We start from the raw sequence: 21,592 nt of genomic DNA, 5'->3' as shown, positions 1-21,592 counted from the left end.
AACTGCTCATTGAGTGGCGGTGACGCCAAAAGAAATTAAGGGCGCCTATGAGGTGTTTGCGTAGGGCGTTTTCTAGGTTGAAACCGCCTCTAATGAAGTGTGGAAATCTCTTCTTTCTACAAACCTCTTTTCGTTTAGGTGAATGTCGTGAATTCAAAGTGTGGGCGAGCCATGCTTCACGAGCCTCGCTGAAAACTGACGTGAAATAACACTTGCGTTGTATTTCGTTGTGTGAGTGATGTTACCGGAGACACAATTCCCAATCTTCCTAATGCCTGATTCCCCTAACCATCCTTAAATTCTTAACCCTCCAAAAGGCCGGCAATGCACTTGTAACGCCTTTGGTGTTTCAGGCGTCTATGGGCGGCGGCGATTGCTTACCATCAGGTGATTAGTCTCCTCGTTTACCGGCTTATACCATTATAACTCAACTTCTAGGAGGCCCAATCCACCTTCCCCCAGGTTGTTGTGTGCATAAGACGGCGACGACGATTACTTAGCATCAGGTGATCCGTCTGCTCGTTTACCGACAATAAAAAAATATCACTATACCAAACTTCATCCTCTTTATTAGTTTACGAAAGGTAGTATATAAACAAAGAATACAATATATTGCACTTTTATAGCACTAGTATGATACCGTCGTTGCTATAAAAATATTTTTAAAGCTGACGACGGTAATGCCATTGTATCGAGAGTTAAACAATTCTCATTCCACTTTACGATTCTCTTGTTAATACTCGGCACGTCTGTTACAATATTTTACTAGAATAATATTTCCAGCTTTATTTTCGAAACGTTAAAATCCAATTTTCAACGGTTTTAGTCTTGTGAAAGAGTAGTTGGGATTTAATTCTTTATTTTGTTTAACTCAAATAAAAAAGGAAGACGAAAGAAAATTTTATTTTTCAACTGATACTCTTGTACTTGTACCATTTACTGCCGTACTCAGAGTCATTTATTGGTTACTTAATCCAGTCTTTATTTTATCCAGTTTTCGATACAAAATCGTTACTAGGAGTAGTTTAACTGTTCGTTAAATGTCTCTGAGTGCGGCAGTTAGTCTGCAGTATGGGAATTATTTTTTGATGAGTTTAACATACATTACATAGGTTAAACTCCAATAAAAATAAAAGTCCTATGTGTAAAGGTAAAGGTAAAGGTAAAAGCAACGTTATTATTGTTTTTATAATTACAAAATTGTATAACACTGCATCCGATCACATATACATATCTTAAATTGCACATTTTGTGTATACTTAATACTATGCCACAAATCGTCAAAATACGCAGAAATCAGACACAAAAAACCTAACCTAAAAACCAAAAAAAAACTACGAGCAATATTCAATGTATTGCCTGTACCTAACCCCTGAAAATTATATTAAACTAAAGTGGATACCTATGTACAATGCAGGTATAGGTAGTATCGGTAAGTTACATTTTGTTATGAGCTTATGGGACCGACTTCTAAACTATCAATGAGAATCACGCAAATTGATTAATAAACCTCGACTTGACTTAGTAATCGATACCGACTACATACAAAAAACATACCAGCCGAATTGAGAACCTCCTCCTTTTTGGGAATTCGGTTAAAAATTAGGTCCAAAAGGTTAAACTTACTTAGGGTATAAAATTTCAAAACACACTCAATAATGAGCAGCTAACATAGATATAAAAGTAACAAAGTAAATCACGAACATAACTTTATCTACAACTTCTGCTAGCTCCTTCTTATCTCCACATGTCCTTGGAGTCTCTTTCTCCATCTCTTCTACATCTCCTCTTGTTATCGGAGACTGTGGTTCTTCATCTTCTTGCAACGAGTATCCTCCGTTTCTGTCTGATGATTTCTGAAAATGTTGACAAATGCTTAATTAATTTAAGGTATATTTTTGTTTGCCGTTTTTGGTCCTTGTATACGCGCAGAGCATAAAATATTTATTTATTATGTTTTACCCTTAGTATGAGTTTGCTTTACGTTTAAAGTAATCGAAACGAAAGCGCGTTTGGCGCTCTGATTGGCCGGCTCGAATAAACCAACCAATTAGATCGCAGAACTCGTACTAAGGGTATTGTATTCAGAAGTAAGTACAATATGTTTATGAATAACTTTCGATTAATAATTTTAATTAAATTAACCATAGCCTATTTTTTCTTACAAAAGTAAGGCATTGTTATTCAAATAAGGATCTTATAAAACTGTAATAAAGTAAATTTTATAATAAAGCAATTAACTTTACCGTGTACGCTGGTAGACAGAAAATGATCCTAAAAACGTGTGCATTCAACATTTTCTGCACGAACTGTAAATTGCGGAACTTTTCAAATGTATCTGTTATCAACAGCGCCTGAATCAGCAACGCTATCAGTACGCCCATTAAAACTGTTATGTACAGTATCACTGGAAGTAAAAATACATATTATATTATTTTCATTCATCATAATAATATGTTATTTACGCAACGAATTTCTGTATTGTCACATTTTAAAAACTTCATATTTAATAATTTATTTTCTTTGTAGTAAAAAAAAATGGGGATAATACCTTAAATAGGGATAATTTTATAAATTGTTTAATAATATTTAAAGCATCAATGTACAACAAGTAAATTAAATTGAAATAGATTTTTTTATATATAGGCTTACCCCTTATTACTTGGGACTTATTACACAAATGGTGAAACGTGGGTGTACATTATACAGAGGGCATACGTGTCGTAATGTGCACCTCTGCCTATCTCTTCGGGGTTAAAAGGCTTAACGATACATAATTATTAGAAACAGAAAAACTTACATATAGAAGGCATTAAGTGTGAAGGTATCAAGAAGTCCACATAGCAGAGTCCCATAGTTATGACGATGGTACATCCAGCGAGAAACCAAATCCTTTCCATAGTCAGAGGTTCACTCCAAAACGACATTAAGACGAACATCAAAAGCACTGAAACAAAGGAAAATTATAGAGGTAGTAATAGCTACATTAATTAAAATTTTGAGGTTACCGGAGGCCCAATTACCCCCCTTCCCAATTTTCCCAATCCCCGATTCCTCAACAACCATTAAATTCCTAACCCCCAAAAGGCCGGCAACGCACTTGTAACGCCTCTGGTGTTTCAAGTGTCCATGGGTGGCGGCGATTGCTTACCATCAAATGATCCGTCTGCTCGTTTACCGGCTTATTCCATAAAAAATGAACTCGTCAATTCTCTTATCCTTATAATATTGTAACTTTAATGTGTTTGTAATAATGACAAGAACGGAGCTAATGCAATTATGTTCATTGAAATACGGAACACTATAGTATGGAGTACCACAGGGAGCCATCTTAGGTCCAATGTGAAAATGGTAATTGAATAAATTATTTGGTCTGTATCGGTATTTTTAGACTCAGATCCCACTCGGGAATACTTACCTAATAAAGGAGTATAGAATACAATGTTATAAGCAGTGGCCTTTCTTTTCAGTTGTAGACTAAGTATCAATCGGTCACTCTGATGTGTTTCATTGTCATCGCTGACGTACACTTGGTTCCATACTGTTGGTTTTATCACCAATAGCTTTATAGACACGTCCCACACATTTTCGATTCGTTTATTCACATCTGAAAACTATAAATGATAATGTTTACGCAAACGCTTTTATACATTTTCAACCCTATTAGTTTGTAAGAAAGTTACAAATCCAATAAAAATATTTTTAGTTTTTTTAAGACAGTGGATGCTATGAAAATTTCTGATGAAACATTTGACTGAAGGTATTCTAAATAAGTATCCCAAAGAAGATGACATTTATGAACGTAGAACAAATCTTAAAAAGCAAGAGCTGCAGTAATTAAGTGATCTGGTTTTGAATAGAATATAGGAATAGAATTGCCTATTAGTGAAATGAGGTCCACCTACAAGGTGAACTTTACTTCCAACCGGCCTATCTGGTAAGTCATTTGGGGAGACCTATGTTCAGCAGTAGACGTCTTGTGGCTGATATGATAATGATGATAATAAAGTTAAAGGCATGGAAGAGAAGGAATTTATGCGTGTAATAATTTATTTGAAAAAATAGCGGTACATTATATAAAATAAATAAATTATACTAAATTAAAATTGACTTCAAAGATTACTATTATGATAGAAGAATACAATATAAATACATTATGATTGTCTGTGTGTAAATTGCGAATGTACTTACAATGTGCATTTTGGTGTCATTTGGTTCAATCATTTCTACTGAGATTTTTTCATGAGCTTCCCAAGGCTGAATCACTATGGAGCACAAGTATTCGTCTCGAGGCCACCTATGGACAGAAATTATAAGAATAGCTTATTTTTTCTTTATAAAGAGTTACCAATATTTGATTACATAATAAACAAAACATAAAACATACAATCCAAAACAAAAAAAGAATAGACCCAATTGTGACAAACAATTATAGGTACAAGACTCTCTGATGTTAATATGTATATGGAAAAAAATCCTAATTGCTATCTTAGAGTCTAATTTTCGGGGTGCATGATGGAACGAACCTCTTCGCGCCCTAGCCGTCGTGAAAGACACTCCGGGCGTAAAACTTCAAAGTCGTGAATTGTAAACTTACTTGCTGTAACCAGGAGGTGTATCGACGCACCAAGAGGAGACTGTCGTCTGGTAATGGAAGGTCGCTTCACCAGTGTGTACCATTGAAATAAGGTCCGAGTTCACTGCATCAAAAGGCATCTGGTTGTCACAACTGAAAAGAAAATGTATTTAAGAAAATGCACTTGTAAAGCACACAACATAAAATATCATGGTCATCAACATGGAAATAACCCTGTTCACCCTGGTGCTTCCTGAAAAGTATTTAAAGAGGAGTTATAAATCAGCATCTTTATATCAGCCGTAAGACGTCCACTGCTGAACATAGTCCTCCAATGACTTTCAAATAGGTCGGCTAGGAGCGACCTGCTTCCAGCGGCTCCATCTTGTGGGTGGACGTCTTACGCTGCGCTTGCCAATACGCTCGAGAACCTTTCTGTCCCAGCGGCCATCAGTTCGCCGCGCTATGTGCGATATATATGAGTTATTTTAAATTTAATTACACACACAAGTACAGTCACCAGTTATTACCAGTTATGTTATAATGATATATTTTTATGAACCACGGCATAGGCATGACCGTGTAAACCAACTATATAGCTATTTTGAAGTCTCATCAATCATCTGAACGACTTGGTATTAAAACCAAGACTCTGCGCTTAGTTTATATTTATTTGTGACCAACATAGTTAGTAGGAAAAAGTTACATATCTATTCTCTCATTAATCAATACAGCGTTTAACTATTCACTAAGACCAAATTCTATTTTGGTCCTTCGATCCGATCCGAAGACAAGACGATACAGTTACCGTTTCAAACTGAACGAGATAGTAGGTTAAAGAATTATTTATTCATAGTATATTCATGAGGCGGTGATGGCTTTGAGCTCCACCATGTCTTAGGCATACCGATGTGCTAATCAAATATAAGAACTTCAAACAGAGAATTAGGTTATGGATATTGCTCGCGGTTTTGCCTCGAAGGACCAGGATAAAGGATTATAAAACTCTTTATCTTGGTCTTGATTAATGTTTTAAAAGTTTGTTAAAACCTGTTACAAGTTGTATATGTATGTATATGTATATGAATTGATGTCGGTATGAATTGAAATACTGTGATCACTGTTAAAGATAAAGTTGTTCATGTATCACAAGAGGACCATATTGTTTGAATATTATCAGGACATAATACATGCTTTCTTACTCTTAGAGCCAAATATTGCTTAGTATGACGAATAAATAGCATTTGATATTTTAATTAATAGGGTTTGATATTTTAATCAAGCTGTTGCTCTACAAGTACAGACGGTAGCTAATCAAGCTATTCCAATTTTAACTTGAATGCCTTCTAATAAAATCGATATGGCTTAAAAAAACGACGGACTCACAAACTCTTTACATTTTCTTTCATAATATCTAAGGAAAGGGTAATTAACTTTGGGAAGCTCAGCTGCCTAGCTGATGAGACAGGTATTTAAAACTCGATATTGAAGAATTTGCTAATGATTTCCTGATGCGACCTAATTTTTTATTGGAACTTTCAACTTTATTGAATTTTCCATTCCTTCATCCTTAAGTTGCTGTCAGAAAATGTCAAAGGGATTTTTAATTTATACTCTTTATGATATTTTTATATAAAATGCTGCTTGAGTTTTCATACTTTTTTAAACAGGCGTTGTGCCACGTTAAGATTCTCTCATGTATGTTCTCTTCGGTTTCGCTCCTATAGGTGCGTTTACAAAAACAGAATTTTACATATTTTATATATTACAGGACACTCTGATCCGAAACAACAATTAGTGAATCACACATAGAGTTCTTCACTTTACTTCTTGGGGATATCACACCCGTTATACGTTGTGCGGTAGTCGATTACTTACTTAAAAATGTAAAACTTAGGTTTCCATAGCTGTCCTTGTCGAAACTTGAGACTTGTCGTATTTCCATATTTGCCTGGGTACCACGACATGCTTTCATCTGTCCAACTCTAAAATTTGTTATCATCATTAAGGATGTTGTTAAATATGTGCGTAACTATGAAGCCCTCGATGCAACCAGTAGGTTATCACCTAACAATGTTTCAAAACTCTTTTATACTAAGAATAATACTTACGGTAACGATAGACATGGAAGTGCTAAGCTTTGAAATAAATGGATCATACTTCACATTGGTCACTTTAATTCCGACTTTCACGTCCATGGTCGGTTTTGGAGGTATCCATGGCAATCGATATAATAGAATAGTCCTCTTTAACTGATCCGACATTGACATTGGGGGCTCAATCTCTTTTGAGTTTGGTGAAGCTGCAAAACGACAAATGAATGATTATCATAAAATTATACAAGGCCGCTCGACCTTAGTAATGCCGCGGCCTCACAGAAAACCGACGTGAAACAACGCTTGCGTTGTGTGAGTGAGGTTACCGAAGGCCTAATTACCCCCCTTTCCAAGCATCCTAATCCCCGATTCCCCAACAACCCTTAAATTCCTAACCCCCAAATGGCCAGCAACGCACTTGTAACGCCTCTGGTGTTTCGAGTGTCCATAGCCGGCGGCGATTGCTTGCCATCAGGTGATTCATCTGCTCGTTTACCGGCTTATACCATAAATGTTACAATTTTGCACAAGATCATGAAACACACCTGGACAAAACCTTTATTCTCAAAATTTCTTCTTTCAAATCCAATTTCAGAAACTTCAATATCAAAATATAAAATAAAACTTAACACTTACATCCATCGGCATTCGGTATTGGGCAGTCGTATAGAAATTTAGCTTCAACGCCCGTCCACGCAGCGAAACTAAAGTATTTAATTTCGAGAGGGTTAATATCATTGTACTGCAGCAGAGGTAGAGTTTCGCCCTCCTTGCCAAATTCTATTAGACCATCTGTAATCGAATATTGGATAAGGTTGGATGAAATTTCTTGGGTTATACCCGTTTTATTTTGTGTTAGGAAAAATTTCAGATGGAGGATTTTGTCATGCACTTCTTACTAGCTAGCAAAAGCTAAGTGATTACAACCTAACTTAGGAGATTTAAAGGTCAATAGGCTGTCAATAGGCTCACCCTCTTATAAGGTGGGATTCATAACATAACTGGTGACAAGTGAGTGTTACATTAATTTTATATGTATTGTATGTATGTGCATCAAAAAGCATTCATGAATCAAAAAGCATTAATTTAAAAGTGTTAGTTCAGTTAGTAGAAGTGGAATATCTAGTATGTTTAAGGATTTTTTAAAAGACATTACGTAAAGCAATAGAGCAGAAAAAAGAATTTTCCTAGAATGGTTACGGTATGTTATATATTTGGTAAATAAAGTTCCAACGCTTGCATCTCCGTTTTAAAAACGCTAACTTAACAACAGTTTCTAATAGCATAAAGTCTATTTTAGTTTGCACTACTATGATGTTTATAGAGCATTTTATCTCTCTATAACAAGGTTTATGTACTAAACAAGAGAATATCACATGCATACAAAAAACGATTCTAAATGCATGTGAGCTTGTTAAATCCGAGTTTCACGTTACTTCAAATTTATTTTATGAAAAATCATTCTGCAGTGTGTAGTGTGTAGTGGGTGTCGTTTTGAACAAACGACTTTAGTGTCATTTTGTATAGTTATGGTGCACATTTTTCATTTAACTGATTTGCGAAAATGTGATTTATAAAGCTCTTGTTTTGTTATATGAAGACTTGTATAGGTTTTTTTTACTAGTAGGCAATGTTTATGGATGAGAGTTTTATGAAGCTATGAATTACAATGTGTGTCGATCACCGTTTTACACAAAAACTGCTCTTATTATAATAATTATCAATGTGCGTTAATTAAATTAAGTGAGTAAGTAAGTAGTTTTTTGTCCAATTTTTTTTCAAAATCGAATTGTAGTAGCGACGATTAATCGTTTTATCCTTGTACAGAAATTACAATCGGTTCAAAGACTGATATATCGATAAACCGAAATTTCGGATCAAAGGACCACATCCGATTTTGAGTAACAGAAGCTACCATTATGTTCGATATCGTTCAACGTGATTCCCATCACGTTTTCAGGTAGTTCTCGCTCAATGCGACAGGTGGCACCATTAGGCTATTATCGTGAAGGCACATGTTAGGCTGAATGCGCGTTGGGACAGGCACGACCACGAAATAAAAAGGACCAGTTGAGTCTTTGCGGTTGCCATGACAACGACGTCATTTGTGACAATAAAGGCTGATGTTCGACTCATTTTTGAAGTTATTTATGAAATCTTTTGTGTGTTCTGTGGGATTTGGTACAAATGTACCTTGTAATGTACCTATACTTGCTGTATTTTGAAAATATGAGGAAAACAATTTTTAACAGATTTGGAATAAACTAAGCTACGTCCACATAACTTTAAACAGAATAGCTTTAGATCTGCACCTATATGTTAAGTGTAAGAAAAATCCTTTATATTTTCAAAATCAGTAATTAATCTACTCTAAAATAAGTACAAAATTGCATCTTACCATTAGACATCTTGATGTAGAACCCTCTGACTTCAAAACTGGATAATATTCTTGGTGTTTTGACCGAGGTGCGAGCATTTCTCTTCAAGTTCCTTCGTAGCTCAGTAAATTGGTTACCGCCGCCGCCGACCACTGGCCAACAATTCAGTTACGAGTACAGTTATTTAGTTACTAATGCTCCAGACGACCGTCATCATCTCTTGTTTGTTTGAATTTTGAATTGAGATCGTTGAAATGTAAATGTTTGTCAGTACCTAACATGATTTGTTCGTCAATTTTGTTAGTTTATGAGACTAAGAGCAAACTGTTTCGTATATATTTTGGCAATGGAGGTGTGTATTATTTAAACGTAACCGTAATTAGATAGGTGGAAGATTTTATACCATTGTTGACACTGCCATATTTGACAGCTGTCATTATAATAAAGGCACCATTTTATATAACTTTGTTATTAATACTGATCACATATTCACATATGTGATAAAAAGAAAAGTCACGTTTATTTATGGACTAGCGACCCGCCCCGGCTTCGCACGGGTGCAATGCTGATATACTAAATACGCTACAGAAAAACTGTGGATAACGCGTCCGATCGCTGCTAAATTCAATGTGCTATAAGGAAATCCGCGGCCTCCGACGCGCTATTTATAGGCACGCTGCCGCCGCGCCGCGTCGCCGTAAACGCTACGTTCCGCAATTTTTAAATCTGTACATCTTCAAAAATATTGATTTAAATCAGATGCTGTAAAAGGCCAAATAGATCTATATTAAATCAACAATGTATTTAAGGTATTTAATTGGATAAGGATTAATGCTGTATTGGTTAAAATCGCTTCGAATATTAGTCATTATTTGTCGTAAAAAGTAAATGACAAAAAAATGTTATTGTGGGATATCCATAAGAGATAGACATATACCATCGCGGAGTTTTCTGTAGACCTTTTCATTGTGTACAATACTTAGTACATTATTTTGATAAATCTCGTAGGATTCAGCCTGCGTTTGCAATTTAAGCGGAAAAAATGTAATTATTTGCGACATCACATTAGAAACCTCAAAAATAACAGTATTTGTCCACTATTTAATGGATGATATTATACATAAAAACCTTCCTCATGAGTTACTCTATCTATTAAAAAAAACCGCATCAAAATCCGTTGCGTAGTTTTCAGTGCCGGCGTAAGGGCCACTGACACCCCGGGCGAAAATATTGTGAGGGAAGCAATATCAAGTGTTAGTAGTAGTTTTTCATTTTATTGGCGCCCCCAGACTTTGTCGCCCTGGGCCATCGGCCCATGTCGCCCCCCTAACGCCGGCACTGGTAGTTTTAAAGATTTAAACGTTCATAGGGACATACAACATGACACATGACAGAAAAAGCGACTTTGTTTTATACTATGTAGTGATTATGGAGCTTAGTATAAAATATATAATAGAAATCGTCAAGTAAAGTGACCAATGCAGTCAGTTTAAACGACAAATAACTTTTAGGGCTTGAGGAGAATTCATATTCAGAAAATCCTTCTAAATCTATTCACGAAAAACGAAAGCAAAAAGACCGAATGGAATATTTTACTAGTTTATATATTCCCTAAAACACCTTGAATCCACACACTATGTACCTATTTTTGTTAGAGATTGTTTTTTTATTTTGTTATAGACTACCTCGTTGGCCGACTGGTTACAAGTGTAAAGTATGTATTACATTGTATAGAGGCATTACGTGCCGTAATGTGGACATCTGCCTGCCCTTTGGGGGATAAAAGGCGTGACGTGGTTTTTTTTTTATTTTAAGTTAACTTTGTAATTTTCGAACTTACCAATCTCATAAACGGGGTCACTGTACCCAGGTTTCTGGACCGGCGACAGTAGTATATGTCCATTGCTGGTAGCTTGTATACCCAGGTGCATCTCGAAGGCAGTATCAGAGTCCTTGCTTAGTGCCTTCAAGTTATCCGTGTCTACGCTATAGAAGATTTTGTAGTTGTACCCGTCTTGGCAGATATGCTCTTTGCATTGTTGGGCCACTGTGAACCAAAATTAAGATAATATGTTATATATATTTGTTTAGTTATAAGTCTTTTAGGTGCGGATATGGATATATAGCGGATATGAATGGGACCGTCGGTCGAGGGTGCTTTAGACGGATATGTATCGACTAGATTGGTGATATATTAAAAAGGACCAAATTAAAAGGACCCTTAATCGACGAGCATGCATGAAAAGACTGATGTTCCCCTCTGATGCTCAGTAATATGATTCAATGTTTTCACAATGGCGATGATGCGAATAGTACCTAATATTATAAATAGTCATTATGTTTACAAACAGGGATTATAATTATAATAATTTATCAATTATCATTCAGGTCACCATTTTTACCGACATGGTAATAAAGGGACTTTTCATCTGTAACTCAACACTAGTAGAGCCTTTCTCCAGTAATGTATGTTAGTAAGCCGTGATTTTTTAGTTAATTTAGCACAGATAGTTATTATAATAAAAAGACATAGTATTTAATAATAAAATATGAATACTTACTTTTTGGCGTATACACAAACGTGGTAACATTTGCACCGTCCACGTTATTGTAAAATAAGAAAAACAAAACAGAAACGATAGTCCTTAACATTATCACTAAAATATTTAAAAATTAATTTCAAGAAAGGAATGTTGCAACGTGTGCTTTACAATGCCGGGAACAAACTACTGTTTTAAACAGTAACAAAACTGTCTATCTATACGCTTCCTGGATATAATCAGTTAGGTATGATAAATTTAAAAATAAATGAAGTTCATACAATTTGTTGCAATACATTTTATGGGGCGTGTTAGTATTAAATCATGTTGGATATGTTTTAACATGTTGATAATTAAAATTATGTTTAATTTATAAAACGTGTTTGTTTATATTTAACGAGGAACAACTGCTTCTATCTATAAATTAATTGAATTAATGAGTCCTAAAATGGAGGTTTGGTGGATAAATGCAAGATTTTTTTCGAGAAATCAAGAATCGAGCACCACATTAGATTGTCATATTTTTAAACATTAAGCTCTAAGATTTTGAAATCTTCCGTATTGTGATAGGAATGTGAATATAAGATGACAAAAGAATTACAATTTTTTATTTTTAAACCATGGCATTATACGTGCGCCTTAATGAACCATCAAACCACAACAGATGGAGGATAAGGCTGATGTCTGATCCGGAGCTGCGGACTACCTAGCGGGTTTACCGGGGCTCCGGCTCGGAAAGCAGAAGTAGGAACGGGGTGGTTTTCAGTAAGAGTCTGACACTCGCTCACGCCTCGCTCAAGGCGAGAGAAGTAATTGGATGATGGGAAATCATCCAATTACTTCCTTAAACATAGTATTATGGTGTATATCTAGTATGTTAGTTCACCTTTAACCTGCCATCTTTAGGGCATTATTCTCATTATAATTTTGTTCCTGTTAAATTGTTAATAAAACCGTTTTTTCTTCAACTAAAACAAAGGCAAAAAGACCGAATTAAAAAAACAGTTGACATAGTAACTGTTATGATGACCTTTATTCCTAGTTCCCATACATTGGTACTAAAAAAAAATTGATTGAATATTTTGTACAAACGCTAGAGTTGGGTCGTATCTCATTGAACAGATCGCAAAGGAAGCGGCGCGCTGTTATCGGGCGGACGCTTGATATGTTCAGTAATAATACAATTATTATTGAAATAATGTTATTAATAGGGCTAATCCTATTTTATGTTGGTATAAAGTCCGTCGGCAAACGAGCAGACGGATCACCTGATGGTAAGCTATCGCCGTCGTCCATGGACACCCGAAACACCAAAGGCGTTACAAGTGTGTTGCCGGCCTTTTGGGGGTTAGGAATTTTAGGGTTGTTGAGGAATCGGGGATTAGGAAGATTGTGATTATAGGGCTTCCAGTAGCTTCACTCACACAGCGAAGCACAACGTAAGCGTTGTTTCACGTCGGTTTTCTGTGAGGCCGTGGTATCACTCCCGTCGACGTAGCATGGCTCAACTACACTTAATGTTTGATTTTGAAAAAGATTTTAGTTAACAATGGGATATTTTATCAGCGATCGAATAGAATTTTTATAAGACTAGTGATTCACTCGGCAATTAGCACGTGACACGTGTCATACAATTGTAGTCTTTTTTTTTGTAATGCTGTGCGTCGCGTTCTGCCGGCTCTGGCTCGAAGGACAGAAGTAGTAACGGGTGGTTTTTGGTCAGTAAGAGTCTGACGCACCATCTCCAAGACAGGAGAAGTCATTGGATGATTTTCCTCTCTTAAAAAAACTCATACATACTCGTTATTTTAACAGCTCTAATTGGAGTTCTATTGTTTTGACATACGATTACGAAGTACCGTGATAGAAATGAAAACACTATTCAATTAATTGATTAATTTTCGAATATCTCGCTTCAAATGTAATACGAGTATTATGCATGTATTCACATTTCCATAGAATTATCTCTAGTATTACAATTCTAGCTAAAATGTACTCTATTTATATAACTGTACGGTTCATTGAACATTGCTCACTGAGCTATTATATTGGAGTCTATTTCTGTTTGTGATTTGAAATAGTAAAGGGCTAATAAAATAGGTAGGTATTACAATAATTGGCCGAGTCTGCGTCGCCATAAATGAATTATGGTATTAGGTGCTTTTCCACCAGAGACGTGCCATGCTACGTTGCTGTAGATGCGTTTGGCTTCTACCAATCATTTTCATCGGTACACATAGCTTAGCATTTATGGAATCGGACTCAGCTAAACATTTTTTATACGAAAAGATGCGTCCTATGGATGTGTTTATCGTATACTCCAGCTGCGCATCTTTTTCACACAGCTATCTAGCTTAGTATCAGTAGAAACGGTCACATAGTATCACAGCGTAACTATTACATCGTTGTAGCATAGCGACATAGCATATCTCTGGCGGAAAAGCAACAGACAAAAAACAAACGTAGTACCTAGTAATAGATATGATACATACTATAAATATTACCTCCAATACAGCGTACTCTAACAAAACCTATTGATCCTCATTGCTTCGGGGATTTCAGACTGCAATTTAGAATTCAATCATTTTTTTTCTCGCAGTCTTCGTAACGATTGTATTCTAGGTATACAACAGTTTAAAGCTATAGGCTATTTTAATGATCGAGTGGTCGCAGATGATATTGTGGAACTGGAAGGAGCATCAGTTTCGCATGCAGGGTCGAATGACAGATAATGAAATACATATATTTATATGCTTAACTATATGGTTACACTTTTAGTTGTTGAGTTCACTGCATCAAAAGGCATTTGGTTGTCTGAACTGAAAAGAACAAGTATGTGACACACACAACATGAAATGTCATGGTTATCAACATGGTAACCACCCTGGTCACTCTATTGTCTACTATAAAGCATTTAAAGAGGAGTTATGAGTCATCATCATCTTATCAGCTGTAAGACATCCACTACTGAACATAGGCCTGCCTCAATGACTTCCAGATAGGTCGGTTAGAAGCGACCTGCATCCAGCGGCTCCACCTTGTCTACGGACGTCCTACACTGCGCTTGCCAGTACGCTCGAGAACCTTTCTGCCCCAGCGCCAGCGCTATGTTCCATTTATATGAGTCATTTTCAATTTAATTAAATTTTAAAACAAATTTTTGCAGATAATATTCCGTCATCAGTTACTATAGTTACGTTATAAAAATATAAGTTTTTTTAGGCATAACCCGTTAAATGAACTACATAACTATTTGGTACTTGATATTAAAACTAAGATTTTGTGCTTTGTTCCCACGCTAAGATTAGTTTATATTTGTTACCAACATAGTTAGTAGGAAAAAGTTACATATCTATTCTCTCATTAATCAATACAGCGTTTAACTATTCACTAAGACCAAATTCTATTTTGGTCCTTCGATCCGATCCGAAGACAAGACGATACAGTTACCGTTTCAAACTGAACGAGATAGTAGGTTAAAGAATTATTTATTCATAGTATATTCATGAGGCGGTGATGGCTTTGAGCTCCACCATGTCTTAGGCATACCGATGTGCTAATCAAATATAAGAACTTCAAACAGAGAATATTAGGTTAGGGATATTGCTCGCGGTTTTGCCTTGAAGGACCAGGATAAAGGGATTATAAAACTCTTTGTCTTGGTCTTGATTAATATTTTATAAAAGTATGTATATGAAATAATATGAATTGATGCAGGTATGAATTGAAATACACTAACATTTTATTTTATTTAAGTTCGACCTTGATCATTGTTAAAATGCCTCTGTTTAAGATAACGTTGTTTATGTATCACAAGAGGACCATATTATTTGAATGTATGACGTATAAATAGCATTTGATATTTTAATTAATAAGGTTTGATGTTTTAATCACTCCGCTTTTCTACAAGTACAGACGGTAGCTAATCAAGCTATTCCAATTTTAACTTGAATGCCTTCTAATAAAATCGATATGGCTTAAAAAAACGACGGACTCACAAACTCTTTACATTTTCTTTCATAATATCTAAGGAAAGGGTAATTAACTTTGGGAAGCTCAGCTGCCTAGCTGATGAGACAGGTATTTAAAACTCGATATTGAAGAATTTGCTAATGATTTCCTGATGCGACCTAATTTTTTATTGGAACTTTCAACTTTATTGAATTTTCCATTCCTTCATCCTTAAGTTGCTGTCAGAAAATGTCAAAGGGATTTTTAATTTATACTCTTTATGATGTTATTATAAAAATTGCTGCTTGAGTTTTCATACTTTTTTAAACAGGCGTTGTGCCACGTTGTATACATATAGGTGTGTTTACAAAAACACAGAATTTTACATATTTTATATATTACATGACACTCTGATCCGAAACAACAATCAGTGAATCACACAAAGAGTTACTTCTTGGGGATATCACACCCGTTATACGTTGTGCGGTAGCCGGTTACTTACTTAAAAATGTAAAACTTAGGTTTCCATAGCTGTCCCTGTCGAAACTTGAGACTTGTCGTATTCCCATATTTGCCTGGGTATCATGCCATACTTTCATCTGTCCAACTCTGAAATTTGTTATCATAATTTGGCATGTTATTTATTAATCGAGAATAGTCACATTTTTAGACATGTATGTTACTATAAAGCCCTCGATGTAACCAATTAATATCTGTTTTTTTTTGAGGGGTGAAAATCATCCATTTACCGCCTTGGGCGAGGCGAGAGGGTGTCAGACTCTTACTGACTAAAAACCTCCCCGTTCTTACTCACAAAACTGACCAAATTATATGCGTTTAAAGTTTAGATAACTTGAATTTCTTATAGAAAATTAATTTTGAACCGTGACGTCAACGTCCCATACATTGTATAGTCATAAGTAGTAGGTTATCACCTAACAATGTTTCAAAACTCTTTTATACTAAGAATAATACTTACGGTAACGATAGACATGGAAGTGCTAAGCTTTGAAATAAATGGATCATACTTCACATTGGTCACTTTAATTCCGACTTTCACGTCCATGGTCGGTTTTGGAGGTATCCATGGCAATCGATATAATAGAATAGTCCTCTTTAACTGATCCGACATTGACATTGGGGGCTCAATCTCTTTTGAGTTTGGTGAAGCTGCAAAACGACAAATGAATGATTATCATAAAATTATACAAGGCCGCTCGACCGTAGTGATGCCGCGGCCTCACAGAAAACCGACGTGAAACAACGCTTGCGTTGTGTGAGTGAGGTTACCGAAGGCCTAATTACCCCCCTTTCCAAGCATCCTAATCCCCGATTCCCCAACAACCCTTAAATTCCTAACCCCCAAAAGACCGGCACCGCACTGTTGTTTCGCGTGTTCATGGGCGGTGACGATTGCTTACGGGTGATCCGTCGGCTTGTTTACCGGCTTATACCAGAAAAAATAATTTACAATTTTGCACAAGATCATGAAACGCACCTGGGCAAAATTTCTTCTTTCAAAACCAATTTCAGAAACTTCAATATCAAAATATAAAATAAAACTTAACACTTACATCCATCGGCATTCGGTATTGGGCAGTCGTATAGAAATTTAGCTTCAACGCCCGTCCACGCAGCGAAACTAAAGTATTTAATTTCGAGAGGGTTAATATCATTGTACTGCAGCAGAGGTAGAGTTTCGCCCTCCTTGCCAAATTCTATTAGACCATCTGTAATCGAATATTGGATAAGGTTGGATGAAATTTCTTGGGTTATAGTCGTTTTATTTTGTCTTAGGAAAAAAATTGTTGGAGGATTTTGTCATGCAGTTCTTATGAGTTAAGTAATTACTTACTATTACACTTAAGAGATTTAAAGTATTATTATAGAAGAAAATATCTGAATAGTTTTACACAGTCTTAGAATTGAGCTCGATGTATGGCAAAAGGCCCATCCTCTTATAATGTGGGATTCATAACATAACTGGTGAAAAGAGAATTTTACATTAATTTTATATTTATGTATTTGTACAGTATGTCATGCATAATATGTTTTATACATATATTACATATAGCGTGACGTCATGTTGTTGCTTTTGTGTTTAGACTTACGATAATTTAAAATGAATAGTGCAATAATAGTGGAATAATTAGTAAGTTTTAGGATATTTTTTAAAAACATCACGTATAGCAATCGCATAGAAAATAACGCATTATTTTCTTAGAATTTTTACGGTAGATTTGGTAAATAAAGTTCCAACGCTTGCATCTCCGTTTTAAAAACGCTAACTTAACAACAGTTTCTAATAGCATAAAGTCTATTTTAGTTTGCACTACTATGATGTTACTAACGCGTTCTATCTCTCTATAACCAGATTTATGTACTAAACAAGAGAATATCACATGCATACAAAAAAAGATTCTAAATGCATGTGAGCTTGTTAAATCCGAGTTTCACGTTACTTCAAATTTATTTTATGAAAAATCATTCTGCAGTGTGTAGTGGGTGTCGTTTCGAACAAACGACTTTAGTGTCATTTTGTATAGTTATGGTGCACATTTTTCATTTAACTGATTTGTGAAAATGTAATTTATAAAGCTCTTGTTTTGTTATATGAATACTTGTTGACATAGATTTTTGTTACTAGAAGGTAATATTTATGGACGAGAGTGTCACGAAGCCACGAACTACGGTGTGTTACGATCGATTACCGTATTGGAAAAAACTGCTGTGTTATTCCAGTAATTATAAATTATCAGTGTGCGTTAATTAATTAAGTGAGTAAGTAGTTTTTTTGGACAGCAAATTGAAGTCTAGTAGCGACGATTAATCGTTTTATCCTTGTACAGAAATTACAATCGGTTCAAAGACTGATATATCGATAAACCGAAATTTCGGATCAAAGGACCACATCCGATTTTGAGTAACAGAAGCTACCATTATGTTCGATATCGTTCAACGTGATTCCCATCACGTTTTCAGGTAGTTCTCGCTCAATGCGACAGGTGGCACCATTAGGCTATTATCGTGAAGGCACATGTTAGGCTGAATGCGCGTTGGGACAGGCACGACCACGAAATAAAAAGGACCAGTTGAGTCTTTGCGGTTGCCATGACAACGACGTCATTTGTGACAATAAAGGCTGATGTTCGACTCATTTTTGAAGTTATTTATGAAATCTATTGAGTAGTATTTTTAAAATATGTGGAAAACAATTTGTTATTCAATTCTTTTCATATAAAATGTAACCTAAACCTGTAACAGGTATTGAATAATCTAAGCTACATCCATACCCCTAATAATAACCCTTAAAAACCATACCCCTCAAACAAAATATCATTAGATCTCCACCTATATGTTTACTGTAAGAAAAATCCTCTATATTTTCAAAATCAATAATTAATCTACTCTAAAATTAGTACAAAATTGCATCTTACCATGAGACATCTTGATGTAGAACCCTCTGACTTCAAAACTGGATAATATTCTTGGTGTTTTGACCGAGGTGCGAGCATTTCTCTTCAAGTTCCTTCGTAGCTCAGTAAATTGGTTACCGCCGCCGCCGACCACTGGCCAACAATTCAGTTACGAGTACAGTTATTTAGTTACTAATGCTCCAGACGACCGTCATCATCTCTTGTTTGTTTGAATTTTGAATTGAGATCGTTGAAATGTAAATGTTTGTCAGTACCTAACATGATTTGTTCGTCAATTTTGTTAGTTTATGAGACTAAGAGCAAACTGTTTCGTATATATTTTGGCAATGGAGGTGTGTATTATTTAAACGTAACCGTAATTAGATAGGTGGAAGATTAATTATGAATTTATTGAATGAGTCATTGTTGACATTGACATATTTGACAGCTGTCATTTTAATAAAGGCGCCATTTTGTATAAGTTTGGTTTTAATACTGATCGCATATGTGTGAACTGTCGCGTTTATTTATAGTAAAGAGCTTAGTATAAAATATGTATAAAAAAGAAATCGTCAACTAAAGTGACCAATGCAGTCAGTTTAAACGACAAATAACTTTTAGGGCTTGAGGAGAATTCATATTCAGAAAATCCTTCTAAATCTATTCACGAAAAACGAAAGCAAAAAGACCGTATGGAACATTTAGACTACTTTATGTCTTCTCTAAAACATCTTGAATGTTTTTTTTATTTTGTTATAGACTGCCTCGTTGGTCAAGTGGTGGTAAGTGCGACTGCCGAACAAAGGGTCTCGGGTTCGATTTCCAGGTCGGACAAAAGTATTACTGGGCTTTTTTCGACTTTTCGAAAATTTCTCAGCAGTAGCACGGAGTCTGGAATTGTGTCCAGTATATGGCAATAGGCCCTCTATTACGTGGGACTTATAACATAAATGGTGAAATGTGGGTGTACATTGTATAGCGGCATTATGTGCCGTAATGTGTACCTGATAAAAGGCGTGACGTTGTTGTGTCGTTGTGTCTTTTTTATTTTAAGTTTATGATAACGTTATAATCTTCGAACTTACCAATCTCATAAACGGGGTCACTGTACCCAGGTTTCTGGACCGGCGACAGTAGTATATGTCCATTGCTGGTAGCTTGTATACCCAGGTGCATCTCGAAGGCAGTATCAGAGTCCTTGCTTAGTGCCTTCAAGTTATCCGTGTCTACGCTATAGAAGATTTTGTAGTTGTACCCGTCTTGGCAGATATGCTCTTTGCATTGTTGGGCCACTGGGAACCAAAATTACGTTTAATGTTAATAATAGATGTTTGTTTAATTGTAAGTTTTTTAAGATGTAGAATACATATAATTATAGTGGATATAAATGGGACCGTCCGTCGAGGGTGCCTTGGATGTATATTGACTAGATTGTTGATATATTAAAAAGGACCAAATTAAAAGTACCCATAAACGACGAGCATGTATGAAAAGACTGATGAAGCGAAAGCGGTATGTAAGATTCGTAGCAATTGGAGTTCCATTGTCTTTGCCTACCCCTATGGGAGATAGGTGTGAGATTATATATGTGTGTAAGTATTGTTTTTAGGTGTATTTTAGTGGTCTTTGGGTACGGAATAGTGTTTAGGGGTTGAGTGACGTTAAGGAGAACTGTAAAGATTGATTGATTGGTAATCTATATTTACTACAATATGCATAATGTTTAATAATGAGTCGATTCTGGTTCAGGCTGATGAAAAAAAGATTTTTTGCATCATATTATTGGTAATTGAAATCTGGGATTCCCTCTGATGCTTAGTAATATGATTAAGTGTTTTAACGTTTTTACAATGGCGACGACGACGTTAATAGTAATTCATATTATAAGTAGTTATTATGTTTACAAACAGGGAATATAATTGATCGGTAACCATTTTACCGACATGGTAATATAGGGGCTCTTCATCTGAAAGTCTTCATCTGTGACTCGGAACTATAAAAGCTTATTTCTATTAGTGTACGTGAATAAACCCTGTTTTGTTTCTTAATTTAGAACGCCTCCTGATATTTATTATAATGAATTATATTTGATATAGTAATAATAAAATATTAATACTTACTTTTTGGCGTATACACAAACGTGGTAACATTTGCACCGTCCACATTATTGAGAAATAAGAAAAGTAAAACAGAAACGATAGTCCTTAACATTATCACTAAAATATTTAAACAAAATATATTTTTATAAATTAATTTAAGAAAAGGAATGTTGCAACGTGTGCTTTATAATGCCGGGTACAAACTACTGTTTTAAACAGTAACAAAACTGTCTATCTATACGCTTCCTGGATATAATCAGTTAGGTATGATAAATTTAAAAATAAATGAAGTTCATACAATTTGTTGCAATACATTTTATGGGGCGTGTTAGCATTAAATCAGGTTGGATATGTTTTAACATGTTGTTAATTAAAATTATGTTTAATTTATAAAACATGTTTATTTCTATTTAACGAGGAACAACTGCTTCTATCTATAAATTAATTGAATTAATGAGTCCTAAAATGGAGGTTTGGTGGATAAAAGCAAGAAATTATTTGTGACATCAAGAATCGAGCTCCAACATTGGATTAGA

At 35.3% G+C, this 21,592-nt stretch overlaps 1 protein-coding gene across 6 annotated transcripts; it reads right to left on the bottom strand.

The window, feature by feature from the left end:
• Nucleotides 1-547: 547 nt before the first annotated feature.
• On the bottom strand, nucleotides 548-21,254 carry LOC118279296 (uncharacterized). Of its 6 annotated transcripts, XM_050698395.1 has the most exons (13): nucleotides 21,188-21,231; nucleotides 11,612-11,721; nucleotides 10,891-11,097; nucleotides 9,071-9,202; nucleotides 7,309-7,464; nucleotides 6,688-6,878; nucleotides 6,455-6,561; nucleotides 4,598-4,729; nucleotides 4,192-4,297; nucleotides 3,419-3,614; nucleotides 2,801-2,947; nucleotides 2,247-2,407; nucleotides 548-1,856 (listed from the first exon to the last, which is right to left on the bottom strand). In XM_050698395.1, the coding sequence occupies exons 2-13, from the start codon at nucleotides 11,700-11,702 to the stop codon at nucleotides 1,653-1,655; spliced, it is 1,830 nt and encodes a 609-aa protein (XP_050554352.1). In that variant the 5' UTR covers nucleotides 11,703-11,721; nucleotides 21,188-21,231; the 3' UTR covers nucleotides 548-1,652. The 6 variants fall into 6 exon arrangements, with proteins under 6 accessions (XP_050554352.1, XP_050554353.1, XP_050554355.1 ...); XM_050698396.1 differs by lacking the exons at nucleotides 6,688-6,878; nucleotides 7,309-7,464; nucleotides 9,071-9,202; nucleotides 10,891-11,097; nucleotides 11,612-11,721 and adding exons at nucleotides 16,521-16,711; nucleotides 17,116-17,271; nucleotides 18,979-19,110; nucleotides 20,043-20,249 and having other exon boundaries at nucleotides 21,078-21,254; XM_050698398.1 differs by lacking the exons at nucleotides 7,309-7,464; nucleotides 9,071-9,202; nucleotides 10,891-11,097; nucleotides 11,612-11,721 and adding exons at nucleotides 17,116-17,271; nucleotides 18,979-19,110; nucleotides 20,043-20,249 and having other exon boundaries at nucleotides 21,078-21,245.
• Between the last annotated feature and the right edge of the window lie 338 nt (nucleotides 21,255-21,592).

This window comes from Spodoptera frugiperda, chromosome 14 (genome assembly GCF_023101765.2).
Source record: "Spodoptera frugiperda isolate SF20-4 chromosome 14, AGI-APGP_CSIRO_Sfru_2.0, whole genome shotgun sequence".
NCBI classification, from domain to species: domain Eukaryota; kingdom Metazoa; phylum Arthropoda; class Insecta; order Lepidoptera; family Noctuidae; genus Spodoptera; species Spodoptera frugiperda.
This window is presented reverse-complemented; position numbering and strand designations above follow the sequence as displayed.